Raw genomic sequence first — 25,711 nt, forward strand, 5'->3', positions numbered from 1 at the left:
GGATAATTCTGGATGTCACAATTTTTATGAAGCACATAAAGAAGAAAGTAAAAAGTAACTTTTAAATTAGTGGTCAGTAATTTAAAGACCTTGACACTTTTGTGACATACTTCAAAGTTTACCATTAACAAGTGTTTCAAATTAAGCTATTTGGGATTTAGGAGGTTAGACTTCATTTGGAAGCACACATTTCTTTCTTCTTTCTTCTCATTCTGTTTAGCCCAATTCACATTATCTTTGGCCACATTGGTCAATTACTTCAGATCAACATTGAATGTGACTTCATATGCCTGTGTCATTCCTTCTGCATTCTCTGTTTGTTCTGTATCTTTCTCATCATACATCCTAACGGATACTACTATTCAGTTCAAACTATTAGTCTCAGTTTAAGGCAAATCTCATGCTGCTGTGTTCCTTCATTAGCCTCTCTGGCTAATAAAATTTTTTCAGTCTACCAAATAGTACATCTGATAAAAACTTCTCTTTGCAAGCAGATAATTCCTTAACCCTTGGAAAATAGCTAAGTGAACCCCCTTTTTTGTTGTTGTTTTATTTAAAGTTCAGCTGGGTACTGAAAAACTGAACTAATTTTTAAGGCCACTGGTCTTAAATCTAATCTCAGTCTCTGGTTTGCGTTATCCTAATTCTGAATGCATTTTATTGTTTTTGTCTCTAATTGTTTTCTTTTCTTTCCAAAATCTTTTATCCTTTATTTCTCCTCCCCAATATTGCTTGGTTTTTAAAAAATAAATATTAATTACTTTTGATGCTGACAGATGAGCTTTTTCTATCAAAATCAGAATATCTTTTTATTTCCAAATATTTCTGAAAAGTCAATATGTAGTTATGGTTAAAAGATTAGTTTTTAAGTAAAGAAGATAGTAGACAGACAAACAGGTATGATTAAATACTCTCTCATCTACATCTTAACTATTAATCCTGAATCTCAGCTAGCCAACCTGAAATTCAGATTCCTCACCTTATTAATTGGATTAATTATGTACACTTGCACAGAATCCTTGTGAAAAGTAAATGATAGGCCATGTAAAAATGCTTCCTACTACAGTATATTGTAAATGTCTTGCATTAAAAAAAATGCTTCCCTTTTTTTCTTTTTCTTACATTATCCTTTGGTGTTCACTTGCTTTCTGACATGCACACACACAGAAATAGTATAAAATGGTATGAAAGCACCAAATCTCAAAATAATTAACATATAATTCTATTTCATTGGTTTCATTTTGTTTCAAAAACATATTTATAAATTTCAATAACTCTGGACCAGAGAAGTCAATAAAAATGTATTTTGATAACCATGTCTAAAGGGGGGAAAAGACTAGCTTATTAAATACCCTAGCAATAAAATGAAACTATTCAATAATTTAAAATAAATATTTCTGAACTTTAACTCTGACATTTTACATAAGGTATATCTATGATAAACATCACTAAAAGGCATGATATTTCAACATGTTGTTTGATAATAATTATACCCATTTATCCCATCAAAGTAATAAAATTGGATTACATAAATTAGCTCTCAGGATATCTTAGTAGAATATTATTTATTGTTCCAGTTGCAAATTATGCCCTATGTATTTCTTATGACAGAGTCAGAATTGATTTAGAATCTAATAATCAAAGTTCAATACATATTCACATAATGCATATCAACTTGTAGTTACTTATTTTCACCTCTTTTATTTGGTATGAGTATTTTCATAATGTCTAAAATATTAGCAACAATTTTAAATTGATTTTTTAAAAATCTTAAGCATAAATCACCATATTCCCCAAACTGGAAGCTCTGTAATTTGAAGAACCAGTCTTTCTGGCATATTTTCATTTTGTAAAGCACTAAGATATTTAAAAAAAAAATGTGTATAGGAGCTAAGGGTATAGATCAGGGGGTAGAGTGCTTTTCTAGCATATATGAAGCCCTAGGGTACAATTCCTAGCCCTATAAAAGTAAATAAACAAAGCTTCAATTATTTTTTTTTAATTGTGTTTAATTTCAAAGATTTGGGAATCTCTAAAACTATCTCTCTGAAATATCTCACATATACTTCCTGGATAAATGTACAATGTTTTAATTTAAAAAAAAAAATTTTCTAAATTCAAATTTATTTCTCCACTCTGTTTTTTTTTTTTTTAAGAGAAAAAATACTGCACTACTTCTCAACTAAGGTGTTAAAAAATCTCTGGAAAATTCATTTCCATCCTTGGGGATATAAGCAATACCTTTTAACTAGAGTATTAGATTCTTAGAACCATGATCTAAATTATTATCTTCTTTGTATAATCAAAATTAGGAAAGAAAGCATGCACTTGGATGTTAGCTATCAGACAGAAATTAATTTACATAATGAATACCAAAAGAGAGAATTTTTAAAAACGGAATAGAAAGAGTGGCATGATCATCATGTTTTTGACCTTACTGGGAGGAACTGGAGGCAGCTTAGCAACTTCCAAGCAGATCCTGTTACATTAAAGCAATTTCACTGCTCTAATAGAAGGTTATGCATTTACAATGGAAAGTTACTTGAATTTCACACTATAGAGCTGTTAGTGGTAAGTAATTATACAACTGTATTTCCAGTGATGGAGTCCCATCGCTGTGCTTGTTCTCTTCCCAGTGGAAAATATCTTGTGAAGCAAAGAGTGGCTAAGGGATTCAAGAGGAGGAAAACACATACCATAAAATATAATTAAAAATTGTGGAGGCTGCATATGACAAGAATAACCATAAAAAACAGATACAAACCAGCTGGCTGTTAACAACTTCTGAGTTATAAAAATCTTAAACCTGCTGTAAAGCACTCAATTCGATTTACATAACCACAGAGCTGACATTCCTTTTAGGTTCCTCTATTGGGATTTTTTTTTCTTGACATGTTTTAAGGCAACATAAAAAGCCACTGTGAAAAGAAGACATGTATCATGTTACCCAGGAATTCACTCCTGTCTGAAGACTGGACTTTAAAACTAATCTGAACATCTTTCCTTGAACTGGAAAACATATTTAATGGACACTGGCTGTCTGATTTTTATAGCATTATTCTTCAGATGTTCATATAGCTCATACCACTGATGCTTTTTTTGTGTGTTGTGTTGTGTTGTGTGTGTCTGAATCACTGGCATTACCCTTTTTCAGCTTGGTGGTACCCATCCAAGAACCCAAATCCATGTCTGTAAGAAGAGAATAACATTTTGGTCAACCATGACTGAAACAACTATAATTTCTTAGAAACCTAATGATGCAGACAGCATTCTACAAAACTAACACAGCTTGCTGTAGGGAATTAAAAATAAACAAAATAAAATAAAATCAATCGTACATTGAGTGAAGTTTTGATGTATAAGTGCTGGCAGCCGAAATTGCCCAGAGCACAAAATGAGCTTTGCTGTTTGATAATTTGCTTGATTCACTATGTTGCTACATGCAGGGCATTTTATGCCTGACTTATATTTAATCCAGTCACCTGCTTAATGTTAGAAGGGTCATAATTATATACAAGGGTTCTGAACGTATAGCATGTTGATATTTCAGATCTGACATATAAAGTATTCATGTACGTTTTGAGGTTTAACCATTTAAAATATTTTTAGTAACAATTTGAAGGAAACACAAAACCACTCTATTTTCAGTAAAAATAGGGTAAGCAAATGTACTGAGATTATGAGATAGCAATGGCTCCTAAAATGCATTCCCTGGGAAGAGCAGAGGAATGGAGTCATGGATTTAAATTCTCACTCTGCCCTTTTCTAGGTTTGAAGGGCAGACTGGATTCTAAATTTCCCCAATGTGCAAGAGGGTTTTGTCATGTACCACCAAAAGTTGTTTAGTGATAATATAGTATAATGTAAGAAAGCTTAAAGTAAAAGTTCGGACTTTAAATGCATCTCTAAATTATTTTCTATTATGTGTGTAAGTTGCTATTGTTATGTTGGGTTACATTAGCAACTACAGCAACTCTTTTATGTCCTTAGCCTCTGTGATTATTTACAATAGAAATTACCATAAAGGAAAACAGAGAAATCAGTCTAGCTGATATGGAAGAAAGAATAACGGATTCACAGTTTGTCATTGTCAAGTTTTCAATCATAACATTATATTCAAGAGCAATGTCCAATAGTGATGATGATAATTAAGATAGAAGATCATTATAAAATAGAATTCAAACATGGAAAAGCAAAAAGAATTTTTCTCTAAATTATTTTTTCTTAGTTGTTTATCAGTCTGAAGTTCACACTAGTTCTTACAAAACAAATATATTTATGTATATGTGTGTGTGTGTATATATATGTATATATATACATATATACATATATTATATATATATAATAATGACCCATAAGAATAACTTTAGTTTTTCTACATTGTTTTATCTTGAGGAAATATAAATTTAATCACTAGAAAATATCCCAAATAGTAAAATACATTTCCTGGAATCTTTCAAATTTAATTTTCCATTAAGTAAAATGTAATGTTTTTATTCTTTTGTTGCTTAGATCTGTCAAGTGACAAGTTAAATATCAAGAGAGATATATTATTAGTTAATAATATTATTTTATTATATTTTATTATTATATATTATAAGTTAATAAATATTATACTTAATATTATCCTGAAATATTAAATCATTTTCCATACAATAGAATGATTCATAGAATACTGCTCAATATCAACATTCATGTATGTAATCAGACAAATATTTGTAAAATTGATGTAATCTAATGTGTGTATTTCAGTTTCAACCAAGTAATTCAATAATTAAAGTAATTATTACAAATAATACAATAATTACTATATACTATCCAAAAGAAATATAAACTCAGTAGATTGTTAAAAGTAAAATATTAAATGAAAAGTTTTAGGGAAATAATGACCCCTTAAGTTTATTTTTTTCCTAGGCATACTGAATCATAGAGTTAATAATTATGATAATAATTGGAAATATTTCCTCAATGTAAAAGAAAAATCCCTCCACAACACAAATATTCAAGATATCATTTAGGATATTTCAAAGCAGAGTGGTCCTCAAAGTTTCTTGGTGGGCTAACATTTGGGATTCCCTCCCATGTCTCTTTCTCTCATGAGTGACACTCATTTGTCCAGTCCTGCCTTATGGAACAATCAAGAATTAATCCATATTCTTCATTAAATATCCAAACACAGTGATTTGTCCTTCCCCAGAGCCTCATGTCTTCTCTAAATATCCTCATTTCTTTCTTTCAACCAATCTTAATTAAAACAACTTCCAGTTCTGATGACCCATTGTGGACAGATTGTTTTCTACCATGAGCTCTCAAGATATAATAAACATAAATGGACAAGTCAAGTAAATCTGTTGCCAAAACAGTGTAATATATAGAGCTCTTTAACACCCACATGACTTCTCAAGTTTAAAATAGACTTAACTATAGTCTCACCAAATTGGTAATTGTACACTGAAAATCTTATTTAGGTGGAACATAGCAATTATGGTTGTTAAAAGGTTACAAAGTAAAATAAATTGATGAATTCATGTTTGCTTTTTTTAAAAATCATGAACAAAATAATAACCATCAGTAGATACAATACTGCTAATAAGCATGCAGGGTTCTTGCATAGAGATTTAGAAGACGGGGTTGGCAATCAGGTTAACCATCTTAAGCAAGATAAATCAATGCCCAAACTCTTCCATCTGTAAAATGGAAGCCATAATAATTACCCAAAGATATCTTATCTGGATTAAGTGAGATAATATATGGAAAAGGATTTAGTAACTGAAATATAAGTAATCCAAATAGCAGTAAAGGCAGCAATTACTAACAATCTAATGATCTGAAAACTATGCATTCATTAATCAGCCAGTGATTGTCTTGAATCTTCAAGCATTCGTATTACATTATTTATAATAATGTAAAATCCCTTCTATTTTTTTCACAAATATTGTTAAAAATTTACTTTTATATACTTGTTCCCTAAAATGAATTTTTGAATCAAAGCATGCCTATTTTAGGACCATATAAAATATTGTTTTTTATCTGATGACAATGATCATTCCTTTAATTCCCAGTTTTCTCTTCCCCTTTAGAAAACAAACAGTGCTTTTGTATAACTGACTTGGTACTTGCCACTTTGTACCTTCAATGACAGTTTACTGAGTGCAATGTTATTCATCTTTGTAACTCATGATATTTGTTGAATAAATAAATGACTTATAAGGTGTGTATTTCTCAAATGACTTTTGAAATAGTTATGAATATATTTTATGATAATAAATACAACAAATATAACAAGTATTTGTTTCAGATTACCTGCAGCAATAAGATATTGTATTTAATGGTTATTGATTCTTTACTTATGTGGAGATTAAGGGCATGTATGTTGTGTGTGTGTAAGGGTTTGTACTTTTTCAACTGAGAGAAATATTTATGAAAAGTAGATAGGAGGAATTTTAATCAGAAACAGCAGAGACAATAATTAAATAATATCAATCAGCCGTCTTAACTTTATTTCTCTAAACAGGCCTCAGCCTTGGCTAAACACAGGCTTCATTGACAACCTTGACATTTAAATTTTCTAATAAAACTCAAGAAGAATAAAAGGAAGAAGAGAAGAAAGCCAAAGAACTAGACTGAGAGGAGAGATAACTCAAGTTTGGGAAGTTCAGCCTGTGTTCATATGAACAACATTCATAGATCCTTAGTGCAGCATTTATATGCCTTCTGGTTAGGGGTTTATGGAGAAAGGATTCAACGACTGACAATTAAACAAAATGCTATTGAAACATGTATATAGGGAAACTCAGGCTCAGAAATGTAAAGGAATCACATGTCACATAAATACCTAGTGGTTGAAGTATATCAAAGACTCTCTTAAAGAGAAACCAGTTTTATAAATTTCCAACTACAAGATTCTAGCTCTACTAGGCTCTTTGACATAATTTGCATGTCCATCTCATCTTATAATATGGCTGTACAGATTACTGAAGTACAATATGTAAAGTTTGTTAGCACTCAAGTAATTTTTTTTCAAATTTAAAAATGATTTCAGTGAACCACCAACTGACAACATACAACATGTTGAGGCCTTATCCCCAGACATAAAATCTTAGTTCAGCTGAAAATACCAAATGCTATTGTAAAATATTCTCCTGTGTGAAGTAGATTGGTGAATACATGTCAAAAAATATCATGATCAAACCTGGCATTTTTGTTGACAGACTTTGTAGTGAGGCCAAAGGTGTAATTAGGCCAGAAAATTACTTTCTCACCACTAGAATTGTTCCCTTCAGGTCTTGAGTTATCAGTCCAGAAAATTTCATTAAACACTAAATTCACTTTAAGACAACTGTCAAAATTAAGCAGAGGTGAGTCAAGTCAAGGTCCTCATATTTAAATCTCTCATTTGGGCTTAGAGATACCATACAAAATAAAAAAGCTACAGGTTAACTTTTGTATCAAGACCAAACTTCCTGTGAATTTCAGAAACAGCATGTTTCTTTAAAAAAAAACAGAACAATGCAGAATGATAAAATAAACGTAGAATTTTTATTTAATAGCCCTAAATGGTTAGAATAATTTCAATTTCCTGTTTATTGAGATCTTGATGTGAAAATGGCAAAAATTATACTATTACTATAGATAAAATACAAACAGGAATAATAGTAATTATAAAATTTTGAATTCATCACATTTGAAATAATTGAGAGATTATTTAAATAAAATAATTGAGAGGTGACTGTAGTATATTTTTTTTTGAATTTCAATATTTATTTTCTAGTTATCAGTGGATACAACATCTTTGTTGGTAAGTGGATCGAACCCGGGCCGCACGCATGCAAGGTGGGCGCGCTACCGCTTGAGCCACATCCCCAGCCCAACTGTAGTATATTTATGAATTACTTATTTACCAAACTTGAAAAATCAACCAATATGGGATATTCTGGTATGAATTTCATAGGAGAACAAGAATTCAGCATTAACAAAGAAAAAGGAAATATATATTAAATGATAATAGTATTGTGCTTTTTACCTTTCAAAATGTTATAAAAATAGCATAAAATTAAATATTTGAAATATAGCATCAACTGTTTTCAAAATTATATCAAATGGTGTAGTGTTTGATATAGAGAAGTGAATGCTATTACTATAATTCTTAGAGACAAGGTGCCTACACTGAATTTCCCTTGCCAACTGTTACATTGTTTTCACCAGGTAATGCATCCATTGCACAAATAAAAATAACAGAGATTTACTATAAATGAGCAATACAGCAAATGAAGGCAACAAGAGTGAATGATTAATAAAAGTTAATAAATTAATTTTCAATCATTTAGAGTAAAATAGTGTGCTTGGGACTTACAGGTAAAATGATTCTAAGCTTAACTATTCATAAAATTCAGAAGTAACTCTAATAACATTAAACATTTGTTAGTCAATTAGCACTATATCATTCTGCAAAGTACAACATAAAATATTAAATATGCTATTGCATAAATACTCAATATAGTGATAAGTTAGAATTAAAGTTCAAACAAAACAGTTTTTTAATATTAAGGAATTAAGCATGGTCATGAATTTTGAAAACTGTAATTTCTAACTTATTTTTCACTTTCCTTTTCTTACCCTATACCAAATAGCTCTCAAATTATGAGGCTGAACATCTCAACTCTTAAAAATTTAACTATTTTGAAATAAGCCTTTCTACCAGTATTAAAAAGAGGAATACAATATTGTCAAGGAAATATCATAAGGTAGGCCAGTAACTAGAATGCCTACAATACAAGAATTTAATTTTTTTGTTTAATATGTGAAATTGTATTGCAAAGTTTCATATTAAGATTAAACAAATTAAAGATAATTTGAAATTCTCTATTAAAATTTGACTCTATCCTGAAGAGAAATCTTTATTTTAATTCTTCTCAAAATGTAATTGTTACCAAAAAGATTAATGGATTCCTCAGAAATAGGATGGATGGTATAATTAAAACAAGATTTATTTTTGTTCACCCCTAAGCAATGTCCAATTCTGCCTTTGCTTCAACTCAACCAAGTTATTTAAATTTCATGTGCCGGGCTGGGGATGTGACTCAAGCGGTAGCGCGCTGGCCTAGCATGCTTGCGGCCCGGGTTCGATCCTCAGCACCACATACCAACAAAGATGTTGTGTCCTCCGAGAACTAAAAAATAAATATTAAAAAAAATCTCTCTCACTCTCCTCTCTCACTCTCTCTTTAAAAAAAAAAACAAATAAATAAATTTCATGTGCCAATATATTCATCTGTACAATAGAATGAATGATATTTCTTTCATAGTTGTCATGTGAAATAAATTATATATTAGCTATTTGCTAAGTTTCTACAATGTGGTGGTTACTCAATAAATGTTTTCACTGTCCCCTTTTTAATGAATTTATTAACAATGTTTTAAATAGAAACTATTCTAGCAACTGACGGTAAAGTAGTGAAAACTATGAACAGATTAATGTCATATATAAAAGTAATTGAAATTAATCAATCAAATGTTCATGGATCTAATAAAATGTTTTGTTTCTAGCTACTATATAGAATATATATAGACAATGTCTCAGTAAATAATCATCAGAAGTGCAAGAATGTCTATAAAAGGGACTTGTATTTTGAAGCAGATTTTAAATATCTTTCATTTGCAAAAGTATGATTTTTTTTTTGGGACATAGGTCTACAAAACCAAATGATGAAGACTGTAAATTTGAATAAGCTGTTTTAAAAGTATTTTTAAAGTTCCCTTTAAGTGAACTTATTGGGTTTCCAAATATGTTACCTAAGAAATGTTAAATTATTGAGGAGATACAAAATTGGTTCAAAGTGTATTGATCATTAATGAAAAGATGACATAAAATATGCCAAAAGAATGAAGAACCCAGCATGCTAGTAGATGTGCCACTTCAGGAGTAAAATTAATTGAGATTAAGTAAAAACTGAGGTAGCTGCTGAGGGCAAAGTCTACCTATGGACTTTTTTCCTATAGGATAGGAATAAAAAAATATTTACTCATAAAAGACTATAATAAGGTATTTTCACAATATTTTCTAAAAAGAAACTGGAGAAAATTCAGCAGCACACAATTCTTTCTACAGCTGAAATCTCACCTTATATGGTTCTGAATTGACAGATACATTTAACATGGACAGATACCAGTAGTCTTGTTTAATTAAATCCTTAAATTTTAACACATTAATGGATAGGAACCCCAGATACAATGTTCCTTGAATTCACACCAAGAACAACAGTGATTTAGGCAAAATTGGCTGGATGGACAACCTATACATTCAAGGAAAAAAATGAAGATTACTGTTGAGAAGATGGGGTGGAATGCTAATGGGATTCCTGATGCTGACTATTTTCATGATCAATTTTTAAAAAATCAAAGAAGCAACCTCCTCCTCTTATTAAAATAACAATATTGGCATTTGGGGAAAAGTGAATATTTTTTAAATGTCTGCATTCTAATAGTTCTCTCGAATTGATACATACAGTATTTTATTATAGATGATTGATGTGGAGCTCACTATAATTTCAAAAATTCATAGAATATTATTATGTCATGAAATTCATGCCGAGAAAGCAATTGCCATTATAAATCAAAAAGACAACTCATATGGACAGGTCATATGGTAACGGGTTCTCCTTGGAATGGTATCCTTAAATTTAATTTATTCAATAAGTAACTTAAAGGTTAGGTATGATGAGATGAATCTCATGCTCAAGTAACTTCAAAATATGATTATACTGTATTATTAAGAGATTAATTTTCTTGGAATTTAGAGATACTTGCATTTATATTCATTTAAATCAACATGGTTCAATGTAATTCTACTTAAACATTTTCACCCTAATATAATTCCTAGAGGGATTTTATTAAGCAATATAAGATAATAGGGAATACAAAGGGCATTTTACTGCTTTAATAGATGAATGAGGTATCCAAATAGAAGGACAGGTTTTGAAAACCTTTACAATATTACATTTCACATTTAGAAAATAAATGTTTTAATAAGATAAAGAAGAGCTCCCAAAATTGACTTCTAAGGAATAATGCTTTAATAGAGGAATTAAACACTTTATTGACTTTAGTATTGAATATTTTTTTATGTTTAAAGAAAATCGTAATAATATAGCATTACATTTCTAAGTCTAATCCACAATAATAACTTATATTTACATAGCCCTTTAGAATAAATGAAGTGTTAACATTCCCTTTAATCCTTATAACTGAATATTGTGTTTCCTCAAGTCAAATCCTCACATCCCAGGAAACAAACTGAGATAATTAGAAAATATATATTTAGAAAAATAGTCCCTCCACAATAATCGCATTTCTTAAATGAATACTAACGGGAATACATTTTATCTGAATTGAATGATATTCTACCAATGGATATCATATAAAACACATTTCAATGAATTAAATATGAATCATAAAATTCTCTATATAATGATCAAAAAGTAATAATTGACATGAAAAGAGGATTTTATCAGGAGAAAAATATTTTATTTGCGCCAACGGCAAGATGCAAAATCAATTTAAAAGAGATAAGGAAATGATTACAACCTGATGCCATAGTATGGGGAAGAAACCATTATTTCTAGAACTGATGTGTTCAAACAGAGAGATAAATAACCTTTATTCTATTTGGAACATGGCGAAAAATCTGTTTTGAAAATTATCCTAATAAAACTCAAAATCGTATACTTTGCTCTTTGACACTTTGCAAAATGCTTTCGGATACATTAGCTCATTTTGTTCTTCATAATTCCTATCAAGCAGGCAATAAGGCAGATGTTAAGAATTATTATAAATGAAGAAGATATTTCAGAAGGTAACTTGAAGCAGGAAAGTAATAAATTAAAATCAGAACATTTGAATCGACCAGTACATAATAGTGAAACTTTGGACAAGACTCTTAGCCTTTTCTCCTCTTCTCTAAAAGGATGTTTTCGGGTATCAGTACCCATCGGTGATGACTGAATAACTGAGGCCAAATAATAATGCTCAAGGTCACTTAGCTAGTACTTGATAAGGAAAAGCACAAAAGCCAAACCTTTCACTTCCATGTTAGGAGATATGTCATAATACCATTCTGTTTGAAAAACAGTGTCCTTTGAAGAGATGAGTCATAACCTACTCATTGTATTCTAAAATTAACAATAAAAATATGATGATCTTCTCTAGGAATTGTATTTGTGTAACTTTCATTAAAGTATGAAATAACATAAAGATCTTCAAATAGTTGAGTCTACTGGGTATGGTTTTAGCCATATATCAACAAGTGAATATAATAAAAAGCTCTCACGTTGATTATACTGACTACTTCCTTAATGAAGTGCAAAAGTGTTTGTGTAATCTGATTCAATTTATTGAATTAGGTTACAGTTTTATCATTTTGAAAACCAGCTTCATTGTTTACTTTACAATATGTCAATTCATTTCCAACAATTAAATAGCTTAGCAAACAGATGTAATCAATTGAAAGCAGTCTCCATCTTTAGGGCTTAGGTCCATTTATAATGTGCACACTTCTGAAAGCAATATATGACAGATTGAACATGTATTATAATAGTAGTAGTGATACTTCATACCAAGGAAGTTTATTTGCCCCATGAATACAAGTTTGTAAAAAGAATAGAGTGTCATTATGTCCTGAAAAGTAAAACATGTGATAACCAAAATTTAGTGCTAACTTCCTCTACTAGGAATATCTATAGAGTACCTATGAATAACTGGCTAAACTAAGACATTTTATGCCAAAGCTATACATTAAAAATTCTAGTAATTTTATTTTTAAATCAAATGAAGTTGGTTTGAACACAGATAGCCAGTTGTAATAATCAATGACACAGAAATCAGCCTGTTCAATTACAATGATTTACCTTAGTTTAGTTCCATTGTTTGCAAAACTTTATTATAAATTATGTCATTTGACATTCAAGACAACTTAAGAATGATTTTGAGATTTTTTAAACAAAACTTTTATGGTGAAGAAAATAATGAATGAAAAAGTTCAAATGGCTCAATTCTACATTTCAGAAGTGATGTGACTAAAAGATTCCTATCTATGACTTTCAGGGATTAACCCCTCTTTTGGAACTTTATTTTTTTTAAACTGGAGAGTCAAATCAAAATAATTTATAATGAAGTTCAAGTTCTTTCATTTAAATCCCTTTAAGGTTGTATGTCATTCTGTTATTATTTCTGATGATGTTTATTGGTTTAAATAGTGCTGTTTTTCCCACTCCCAGCTCTAAATCCTATCACAGCTATAAGTATTCCTTCATATTATACTTAATGGTGCCATTTGTTCCTATTAAATTTGCTATTATGTATGTACTCTTTCAGGAGTACTTATGAAGAAAGAAGGGAAGTGGGGCTGTTGGGGGGAGGGTTTTCAAATTTCTTTCAATGGGGAAAAAAAAAGGGTTAGCTTACTATAGTTACATTTTCACCCATGAGATAAACATTCCATTCATGAAAAGCAGGGTAGAAAGAAAGAGGATAAGTGCTTAAAAATATGAAGCATTCATCTCAAAAATAAGTGTTAAAAACTGTCCAAAACAAACATGAATTGATACTCCGCCTCCAAAATAATACTATCAAAAACAACCCTGAAAAAATATAAAATAAACCCTTGAAATAGATAGTTTACCTAGAAAGTTTCCTTGTTGAGTATGGAAAAAAAATCCAAATAAAATAGAAACATCAAATTTATAACTAAAAGGGAACACAATGGTACTTTCCAACCTGTATCTCTCTTAAATATAAAATAATTTTCAAATTTCCCTAAGAATAGTGATTATTGAGAAGGGAAATGATGGCTGATAGGGAGGGAGAGATTTGACTTATTTTTATAGATTTAATTTATTTTTATAGATTATGGGTGAGAAGTTGTTTGTCATAATTTTTATATTTATTTTTATAGAATAGAGTTTATGTGGTATAAAACAGTGTTTTTAAATTAAATATAAAATTATGGCAAACAACTTTTCACCCCAGTTTTCTCTTAAACATTCCTATCAGAAGGACTGATTTAGAGTTTATTGGTAATACATTCTACTCTCAGACCATTCTCTATGAAACAAAATCCTTTTCTGGTTGTTGTTTTGCTTTATTTTTGGTGTGGAATAGACTCAAGGCCTTGCACAGGATGAGCAGGTGCTCTGACTTGAGCTACTACCCCCCAACCTAAGGGTGTATATGAGTCTATGAGTCTATGCTGTCATGTGCATTCAGACTTTCTATAAATCTTCTACATATTAAGCATCATTGCTGAGGGTCATTGCCAAGTCGGAATGACGCATCAAAATTTCCTTGCCAGTATACCCCATGTTAAATGGACTTGCCTTGGAATTTTGTTGTTGACATTGCATGTAAGGTGACCTTGCTCAAGGACCAGGGAGGATCCGGGTTTAGAGCTGATCAGGTTTGAGGAAGTATCCCGGTCCTTGGGTTTAGGGTGTTCCCAGTTTAAGACAAGTTTAAGGCGTTCCCGGTTTAAGACAATCTTGGGTTTAGGGAAGTTCCAGGTTTAAGGTGTACCCTGCGGGGGAATAGGGCGTATCCTGCTGCCTCAGGCACGCCCGATCCTTGAGTTCCCGTTGTGTTCTCCAGATTCAGAAAGTAGGTGAATTGGGCAGCAGAACTGGGATTTCCCCTGAACGTGTGTAGAGGCCGGTGTGAGTTCGGGAATAAAGAATTGCTGTTTGAATCTACAAAGCTGTGTGGTGGCTCGTGATTCTGTACCCAGCCAAGACATTGGCACATCATCATTTCCAAATCCATATCATCTAGACTACTGTCTTAGGACTCACCAATTTGTCAATGTCCTACTAAAAATTGTATTGCCATGACTAGATAAAAAGTCTAGATCCCATCTGAAGTACAGTTTTAAATGGCATTTCTGTATCCATTTATATGGATTTCATATTCCTATGCATTAAACAAGGTTTATATTAGCACTTTCCAAAGTTCTAATACAGTGTCAGTTTATATGATTACAGATCCAAATGAAATGCTTCAAGGTTTTTCATGAAGAATATTTTCAAATCCGTCCTTAAGTTCATCCACAATTTGGGCAATGAATGTATTAGGACACTAATTCAAAGTTTTATTAATATTATGATCTTTTGCCCTTTGGTGATTTCTCTAGAAATTTTTGTTTCTGTCAATCATTTCAATTAGCAATCTACTTCTTTGCAAAAGGCAGACTAAAGTTGTTAAACTTATCCTTAAAAAGTATGGAGAGAGCAAAAAGACCTTCCAATGTGGTTTGGTTTAATCCTTAACAACAAGCTTAAAACACAATATTAAGGGAAGTAGTTGAAGCTCTGAAGTTTGTTTCAGAGTAGAGGGGCTATCAAAGATAGAGAATAAACAAATACTGTTGTTCTTGTTTTGTACAACTTTTGTTTTACAATATTCTTAGGAATTTTTAAAATGCATCTATAGCAATATTTGCCTGAATGAATAATATTTGCATTTCTTACTTCTCTAGCGAGGGAACAGAGATAATAACAGCACCTCTTACTGGTCAAAAAATTACAGGGAGTCATAAAAGAACATGCAAACATTGTGTAACCAAGGGATTAGAACACCATCTAAGAATCTCACACAAAAAAAGTGGATAGTCTACAAGAGTTCCAGTCAGTGTAATATCCACTGTCATAATCAGAAGTTGACTCTGAAAATTTGATTTGCTTTTCTAATGTAAATAAACTCCTCTTGTCAAAGAAGCTATCATATTACCAAAAAGGAAGCAAACAATACCTTGCAATTAGTCAATTAAAGACATTAGCAACTTCATTACTGCAAATCTACTGAGAGAAAAGTGTAAGCAAATTATAATTTTTAGTGCAGTTCAGTGCAGGCATATGAGATTACAGAACTCAACAGAAATTTGGAAAAGAGAGAAATGAATTAGGAAAGAAAGGACTGTAATTTTCTTCTAAATTAAGTAGATGAGAGGCCTGTCCAGAAGTCTAGTAATATGTGGTTATTTAATTAAATTTAAAAATAACAGATCTTTGTTCTAAGAGCTTAGGAAAAAGGATTTTTATGAATTTCTATGCTAGTAACAGAGACAGGGCATATTGTGATTTGGCTGTAGGACTTGATTACAGTCTATACTACATATAAAAATAGAAGTAAATATATTTGTTATGTACTTATATTTGGTTAAATTTTGTGTTCTATATATTCATATATATAGAGAAAATTAGTTTTAAACAAAGATAGTATGGCTAAAATTAGAATTCTAATCCTTAAAGATTATTTAATATAATATGAATATATCAATATAAATACTATATTTAATAAACGTATATATATATTTAGAAATTACAAAGACTAATATTATGCCATGTTATTTCTGTAAATACTGCTTCTCTAGAACATCAATCTAGAGTTATAAAATTTACCAACTGTTAATGATAGTACATAAAGTAGCCATTACAACCTATGAACAAACAAATAATGCCTTTCATATACTAACTTCCATCAGGCCCTAGAATCTAAACTTTTAATCTGAAGCCTTAATAGGACTTGAGAAGCTACATTAACACACCACTGTTGAAATTTGTAACTATGAGGCACAATTCCTCTCAGAAATCTTTCACTAAATATTTATTAGCCATAATCATTGAACAAATATTTATTTTGGGTATCCACTCTTTGTCAGGCAATATTCTAAGCACTGGGATTCCACAGTGAACAAAATTGACCAAAACCTCACAGAGGTTACATTTGTGTACATATCCCCAGTGACCACATTTGGGCCTCTCCCAATATCTGATGCAGGGACTTGCTGGGTGTGGAAGGCTGATAATTGCCCTTGAGTTGTGTTCCACATCTTAATCCAGGGAACCTGGGAATGCCACTTGAGGTGAAGAAAGGGGGAGGGGGATTGTTTGTTTTTGTTTTTATTTTTTTCAAATGTGATTATGTTGAGAATCTTGAGATGAAGGGATTATCCTGTATTGGGCAACATACCCTAAATAGAATCACAAGTATCCTTACAAGAGAGGGGCAGAGAAATTTTAGATAAATGCATACCAAGAAGATAGCATGGCTACAGAGACAGAAATTGGAGCAAGGTTTCCACACACTAAGCAATGCCAGTAGTCACCCAAAACTTAAACAGCCAAAGAATGGATTCTCCCCTGGAGCCTCCAGACAGGGCGTGGTGGCCTATGGTTACCATGATTTCTGCCTGATGGTACTGATTTAGGACTTCTGGCCTCCAAAACTATGAGATAATAATTTCTGTTGATCTGCTACCAACCTTGTGGTAATTTGTTAAAGTAGCCATAAGAAAATAACAGAGTGTCAAAACAAGTTTTAAAACTTAATAAGGTACACAATCAAGTCTGTTATTTAGGCTGGCTTTCCATAAAGGAAAAAAAGAAGATTTATTTATTTTTCTCTTCAAAAAATACTGAAAGGTAACATGCATTATATAAGGGATCAGTTAAATGTGCTATCCTCAAAACATCTGCTGATAAAACCTCACAAATATTCCCCATATATAAATGTAAAAAACATTTATAACATGCTATATTAACATAATGGTTTAAATAGTTTACATCATACTTACTCTCTGAATAAGGCATTCAGTAGATTATGTTTAATTTATTAGTGGAGATGATCAATCCATTTGTGGCCATTTTACTTGTATATCTTTCTGTTTTCCTTACTTGTAAGTTCCCCCATGGAATACAATACATTTATTATAATAAATTTATCAACATACAAGGCACAGTTCCAAACTATGAATTATCTCCTGAGAAAATACTGTGATTAAGGCATTGAAAATATTACAAATGCTGATATTACAAAGGGTAGCTTAGATGTTGTTGTTGGTAACTAATATTTAGGGGAAAAATAAAGAACATAATATTTGAAAATACATTTTGTATCAACAATCCATATGCAAATATATTTCTTTCAATTTTGTTTTAAATAAGAATGTTTGGGGGCTGGAGATACAGCTCAGTTGGTTGAGTGCTTGCCTTGCGTACACAAGGCCCTGGGTTCAATCCCTGGCAACACACACACACACACACACACACACACACACACACACAGAAAAACTGTTTCAATGGGATTAACTCTGGATTAATATTTTCCTGGTCGTGTATTTTTCAAAAATGATAAATTTGCAAGGAATAAATTTTGCCTTAGAGGTATAATGTATCTGTGCACACAGTGGCTTTCTTTCCTCTGAATGCATATTGGTTATATATCTACAAAGTAACTGTGAGAGAAAAGAAATGCCCAAGAAGCAAAACTATAAATCGTTCATTTGATAAGAGTATTTGAAATAAATAGGTATTGGATAACTTTTCTTTTAATGTCAAATGCAAGTACTTGACTCAGTAGGTAACTTCTTAATACTAATAGGAAATTTGTATTTCAAACCCAGTTTGTATTCTGACCTAAAGATAAAAATCAGGAAGTTGGCCAAAACCCTATCCAAATTGCACTGCTGGCACAAGAAGGGAGCATTCTGAATTCCTAAATACCATTTCCTTAATTGTAAATAGCCATGATTCTATAAAAATCAAGAATGTTATTGGAGTTCTGTTGTAAAAAGGAATTTATTGCAGCAGGGCTCAGTGGCACAAGTCTGTAATCTCAGCAGCTGGCAAGAGGATCTCAAGTTCAAAGCCAGCTTCAGCAAAAGTGGGGCCCTAAGCAACTCAGTGAGACCCTGTCTCTAAATAAAATACAAAATAGGGCTAGGGGTGTGGCTTAGCAGTAGAGTGCCCCGAAGTTCAATTCTAGGGGCCAAAAAAAAAAAAAAGGAATTTATTTAAAACCAGTGTTTATTATAAAAAATGATTTAAGACAAATGCTCAGTCAAAATAAATGTGGCGACCACTGCAGGAGGTAGTGCTACAAAGAGGCTTCACGATTTTTCTTTTTTCTTTTTTTTTCATTAACTTCAACTTTCGGTTGCTGTGGCATCTAGTGACAATCATAACTTTTGGAAATTACCATCTGCCCACAACCACTTCTAAGGTTACATAGAGGTCTACTTAAGCAAACAAAATAAGGAAAACTCCATAAGTAATCTCACAGTTCTTTGTTTTGTTCTGTTTGCTTTTTGCCTTCTTTATTATAAATATCTAAATATATAATTTTAAGAAAGGAAAATGACTTTTAAAACAAATATATAATGATAGTCTTTTTTGCCTGAGAAAACAAACACTTCCAGGAGTTATGACAAATTCCAATGTTCAACTTTTGAAAATTTTTAAAAAATGGGCATGACTAGGAATAAATAAATGGATATTTATGAACTTGTTGAAATTCACTGGACTGAATTAAGCAACTTAAAAGGTAAATTTACACCATTTTATTCTTTTAAATTGCTACCATCATGAGAAATACAAACATACAAGTCAATGTTGATAAAGTAGGCTACAATTTAAATTTTGGGATTTGAAATCTGGGGGGATTTTTGTTTGTATCTTTCCTTTTAATCTTGATATTTACATTATATCTCTTCAATTGTTTTGCCAGTTTTAGAAATGCAAAGTACATGTCTTTTATTTATTTATGGTGGTAGATATTGAACAGAGGGCCTCATGCATGCTAGGCAGGAGCTATACCACTAAGCTGGAACCTCAACCCCCAAATCCACATCTTCTAAAGATAAGAAATAACTGTAATTCCTTGTAAAAAAAAAAAAATGTCCTCTCCCTACCCACCCACCCCGCCAAAGGCCTTATGCCTGCTAGGCAAATGCTCTGCTAGGCAAACTCAGTGTAAAAAACTTGTATATACATTATCAAACAGGTTGCTCAATGTCAAGAATAGAGAAATATAGAATTATCACTTTTTTAATAACACACTTGCCTTTCTCAGGGAAATAAAGAAAATACATCATTTTTAAAAGAGAAGTAGCAAATACAAAGTCCTGGAATATGAAAGCTTATATATTCATATTGAATACCACTCCCCCAATACAAAAAGTAGTTCCTTGGAGAAAGGTGTGAGGCATGGATGGATGATAAGGCTCACATGCAGCAATCATAACCTATACAAAAATACATAATGCCTTCTATGTTCTTATTTCCATTAGGCTCTAGAATCTAAATTCAAACTACATTCCAAGGCCATTAGATATCCAGTTAATAAAATAGTGAATACGTTTCCCAGTATATGAAGTCATTATTCCGTATTTTTCAAAATTGAAACTGCTCCATCTAGAAAGATTTTATGTAAATAGAGAAATTATACGGAATATATTATGATAAGACCATTTGAGTACAACACTCACACTATGGCAACCTCACTCCTTTGGACCACTTTCTAAAAGAGGAAAGTGAGTGAGTCAGGGAGTAGTGAGCTCACAAACCCAAAGCCATTCACTGGGCTCTAGAGAGCATTGAACTCTCCAAGATACTCTTTTCAACTCAGGGGACTCTCCTCAGGAGCCTCCATTTCCTTATTTCTTCTCTAGAATATGACTGCTTAAGGTCTTTTTCAATATAATGCTTGATAATCTTGACAGAAATCCTGTTTTGGTGGTTCACAGCACATTAGAAAGAACAAAGATACAAAAACCTATCAAAGAAGAATAGCAGAGCAACTGAAATTTAAAAAAAAAATGATGCTGCTTCTAAAATTAAGAATCAATGATGAGTCGAGCTGAAACTATCTTCAGCATCTTTGTTCAGCCAAAAAAGTGTGTAACGTATTTTAGGAAAAAAATTTTCAAAATTAATTTAATATTTTGTTTTGGGGGCATATGAACTTCTTTTATTTAGAAACTTTACTTCCTTCAGAGATACTGGATGGTGTTAATTGTGTGAGGTATTGGTACATTTAGATTTTGATGGCATCCTTTTTTTCACTATTGCTTTAGTAATAAAGTTTTTATTGTCTTCACCATGAAAGATTAAATATTGGAAGACAATTTGGAATGAGATCTTTCCTATTCAAATGAATGTAGTGTAGAATATATATTTTTTCCCTTCAGAGAACTGTGATTAAGTAACTTTTGAGAATCAATGTAGTTTACCAAATCCAGAAAAATAATCATAAAACAGCCATGAAAAATCCCAAACAACAAAAAATAGTTCATTTAAAATTAATTATGTCCAAAACTCAGATCTTTCTCCTTTTACACTTGAGTTTTTCAACTACAAAATATATGAAAAGTTAACTAGTACAAAAGACTTTCCTATGTAGAACCAAAAATCTAAATTCTTAAAGGAGGAAATTTTATTATTTAATTAACTATAAGCAGTCAAAGCTAAATAATCTGCTTCCAGTTCCTTTTCCAAATCCCAAATTAGAAATGAGAAATTTCAAATCCCAATTAGAAATCAGAATTTCATGCAGTAGAATTCAGTTACTTGAGAAACATGCTTAACTAAATGGAAATGGTGACACCTGCCTTGTAATTGGGAAGCTTTCAACTACTGACTTCATTATTTTATATCTCAATTTTCATCCACAAAATTAGCACAAAAAGTCAAATTTTTATGGAAATTTCAATTATTTGCTATTAAAAATCCTTTAGTGCATTGATGAAAATGTATTAAATATATACATTGAAACTCAGCTAATGTCTGATAAATATCCATAAAGGTCAATGAAATCTTCACATATTGTAACAAAAGTAAAGGTATATTAGAGATAGTCATTGACTTCAAGGAACTTTGGCCCAAATATGGAATTTGAAATCAGATAACCCAAGATCATATTAAGCCACATAAAAAAGACAAATGTTACAATGAAAAAGAAAATATTGATAGAAGAACGCAGAGACGAAAGGAAATCTTTCTTTTCCTCTTGCCAGATTTATATTATACAGATTGTGTTACATGACATTTATATGTCTCTCTCCATATGAAACTCCCATGACTCTGAGAATTAATATAAATATTATGTCATATAATAATATCATCATTCTTTTAATTTGCTTAGGATATGGCTGATTTCCTGATGAAAAACTGCCAATGGACAAATATATAAGTAAACAAAAGAATTAATGAACACATTCATTTGTTGACAATCATTTGTTGAAAATCAAATGATTAATTTTTGCTGCACTACCTTATTCAAGTTCTTTATAGCATAGATTTTATGTGGTCAACCATTTTTTACTTATATATTTTCAAAATTCTAAAAATAAACTTCCTTTAAATGAATCTAAGAGAAATTTATTTGAGAAAAATAGCAGATATTTCTATTAGACATAGTCATTGTCTGCTGTTAAAATGTATGCCTCTCATTTCTGGGTTCTTACAGAATGAGAATTAAGTATAGAATAGAATCCAGAGACCTGGGTTTGAGTAACCATGGAAAGCTATCAGTTTATTGACCTTGAGAAAGTCACTGATGCTCTCTGAGCTTCTATTCCTTAACAAGAAAATAGGAACAATTATTTATTTGGTTTTTGATATTTGTAGGAGGATTAATTAAAGCAACTTCTAACCCTGTGCTCAATTAAGTTTCTTTCATTTTATTTTAAAGAAAGAAATGGAGTTGATTATAAAGCAGTTTTGAATAAACGGCTAGCAGTAACGTTATTGTAGTGTGCACAAAAATATAATCGATGCATGAATGTACCAGTGTAAAAACAAGTATGTGTACAATCTATGGAATTGGCTAATTTTTAATATTTTTGGCATTAATAAGTAGTAATCTTACCTGTTGGTGGAATTATTCCAGGAGACATGAGGCCAGGGACAGAATGTGGCATGATATGAGAGTTCTCTGGGGAGGTGACACTTTGAGTCCTCTTAGGAGGCCTTCCAGGTCTAGAACTGAAACAAACAAACAAAAAATTTTACAATTAAGCTGTTGTCTTACACATCATTTCAAAGTTGTTTCAAGTGGTAACATGGACTGTAAATAAATTTGTTTCAAGGACGGTTGCTTTTGCAGTTAGATGTAATAGACTTCCATCACTAATTAGATTACATGCTGAATTCATTTTCCTCATTGAAGATCAGCCACTCCTGATGCATAATTCATAGCCTGCACCTCGTTACCTGCTTCTTCATATTAATATCTATACACAGTTTGAATTGCCTCGTTTGCATATGCTAAAGTTCTGCATGCAGCCTTCAGCACGAAAATTATGCACTAACTTGTAATAATTATTACAGTCAGCCTGCTATTGATTTATGAGACTTTTAAAAACCAAATATGTGTAGTACTTGTAATGAATGATATTTTAAGGTTCTTCAGGAAATTAAAAGGCAATGGCTGCCTAAGGAAATGTTCTGCTTGTTTGATTTAATACTACAGTTAGCTGGGAGGTGGAATGAAAGAGTGATTCAGACCTATAGCACATTTTTCGATGATATGTTTTATTACTTCGCACTGCTAGCCTGATATCTAGATGATAAATGACAATACATATCTAATGTGTGAAAAGGTCTTGCAATTTCTTTATTTTTTGTCATTTAAAAGATAAGTCAAGTTATCATTTAACCCTTATTTTATTTAAGTGAACAACCCCACTAAGTTACCTTATTTTTAATATACTAAAATATATTGGAAAGGCTTGGAGTTATTTGTAGGACATCATTGAGAAATTGTCAATGGAGCATTTTACTTCTGTTTTTAGATAAATAAAATTGTTGTGCTTATGTTTTAGCAGTAGTTGTCTTTTACATGCCCATTTTACAAGATTCATTTTAAAATTATCAAATCAGAGGTTGAAAAGGAGATAAATCTTAGCTGATCTTATATATAAATGACATCAAGGATATAAATTAGCAAATTTTGAACAAACATTCTTATCACTATATTTCTACCTTTTTGCTTCTGTATTATGAATGCATTTTTATGAAATGTTCTTCCATTATTTATTCGGCCAGTATACACCTAGATATATCGAAAACGTCAGATATATCTTTCATAAGTAAGTATTTCTGTGTTAGCCTCAGCTGAGTCCCCTTGACTCATCAGAAGTTTCAAGATCCTTTCTCTTATTTTATTATGTAGTATATGTGGTCATTAAACAAACAATCACTAAATAAATACCTGTTGTTTTTAAAGCAGTTACACTATGGAGGATAATTTGAGGGAATGAGTTGTTAGTCTTCAGGAGCTTATACTCTTGCCAAGTGCATAAATAACTACGATGCAAATTGTAATAGGCTAAGTCTCATAAGGAAGTTTCGACCCACCTCTTCATTGGAACATAGGTTGATATCTATGTTCAGGGAAGAAAGATGGCAGTGGAAGCATTAGAAGAAAATTCCTAAGTATGACTTAGATGTGGAGAAGAAAAGAATGGGCGAAAAGGATACTACACTGAAAAGAATAAAAATAACAGAAATGTAGGATTGGATAAGGTTGTTTCAAATGAACTGAAACGTGTCAGGTAGCAAAATGACTGAGGCTGTTAAACTTATTGCAGGGGTCAGATCCTGGAGGGATTTGGGAAAACAGCAGGGAGATTGTTTGCAAGCTTGTCTGTTTTGTTAAGCAATAGGGATACTTTCCGGCTTTTTGTTCTGAAGTATCTCCCTAGCTAAGTCTTCTTATTCTTCATTATTACTCCTCATCCTTGGTTGGCTTTTAACTCTTGTTATTTGCCTAGGATCAATCAACATCCCTCTAATAGTCTTCATTCTCTCTGAATGATCTCTTCTATTGTCATCACTTAGATGCTAAAGACTAATGGCTAAATATACATCTACAGCCCAGATCTTCCTCCTGGGATTCAGACAGATTGATGCCTATCTAGTAAACATCCCTGCTTAGATGTTCTATAATAATCTAAGACTCAGCTTGTCCAAATCAGAATTCAGCATGTGCCCCATTAAAATCTATTCCACTTTCCCTGGTTCAGCAAAATGGTACCTAATTGACTAAACCAAAAATCCAGGACTCAGCTCTGTCTTTTCCTTCTCTTACTCACTCAAATATCATCTCTATGAAGACATTGTTTTAAATCTGTTCTCTTTCCTTTGCCCCCACTCTTGTCTTCCAGATCAACCACTCATTTATTAGTTGAGCTACTATTAAAGGTTTCCAAGTCTATTAAACTCTTCCAAGACCCACCTCCAACTTTGTCCCACTGTGCAGCATAGAGTCAAGACAACTCTCCATACTGATTTCAGAGGATTTTTCTAAAATGTGGATTTGACTATGTTTTACATTCGATTAAAGATATCAATTGTTCCTTATTGGATTCATACTCCTCAGTGTGGAACCAGGCCCCTACTACTTGGCCCTTGCCTACTTTTCCAGGTCTGTCCTTCTATTCCTATATTTATGGCTTATATTTGGCCCTACCACATTTACATTTCTTAAGAGTTTCTTGAGTTGCTTTGGTCCTCTATTACTCGATCTTCATTAATTGTTGCTTCCTTTGTCAACATTTCTACACCAACCCATCCTCATCTTCATCTTACTTAGCTTAACCTTAATCATTCTTCTTACTAACAATATCATGTTTGGGTATTCTTTTAAGACATTGTGATAGTTCACAGCTTATGGTGAGCAACACTTATAATTCTTTCTGCACTGCTTGCAAGTAACGTATTTATCTGTTTTGCTACCAAGATTATATGGCAGACTGCATAAAATGAGGCCTTTGTGTCCTTAAAACTAAGAATGACACCTAGCCCATTATATTTGTTTAAATAAATTTTAACCTATTTATGAAGCCATTTCTCCCCAAATTCCTTAAGCATCTCACCTTATCAATTCC

At 31.7% G+C, this 25,711-nt stretch overlaps 1 protein-coding gene across 3 annotated transcripts in view; it reads right to left on the reverse strand.

The window, feature by feature from the left end:
* Positions 1–25,711, reverse strand: part of DACH1 (dachshund family transcription factor 1) — a gene marked incomplete at its 3' end in the record, with an annotated part of 409,292 nt that overhangs the window by 208,532 nt on the left and 175,049 nt on the right. For all 3 annotated transcript variants that reach the window (XM_081304371.1, XM_081304373.1, XM_081304372.1), the window contains exon 2: positions 22,690–22,805. In XM_081304371.1, coding sequence (XP_081160497.1) covers positions 22,690–22,805 — 116 coding nt within the window. The remainder of the gene's footprint in view (positions 1–22,689; positions 22,806–25,711) is intronic.

Source organism: Spermophilus citellus (genome assembly GCF_964194105.1).
Source record: "Spermophilus citellus genome assembly, chromosome: 1".
NCBI lineage: Eukaryota > Metazoa > Chordata > Mammalia > Rodentia > Sciuridae > Spermophilus > Spermophilus citellus.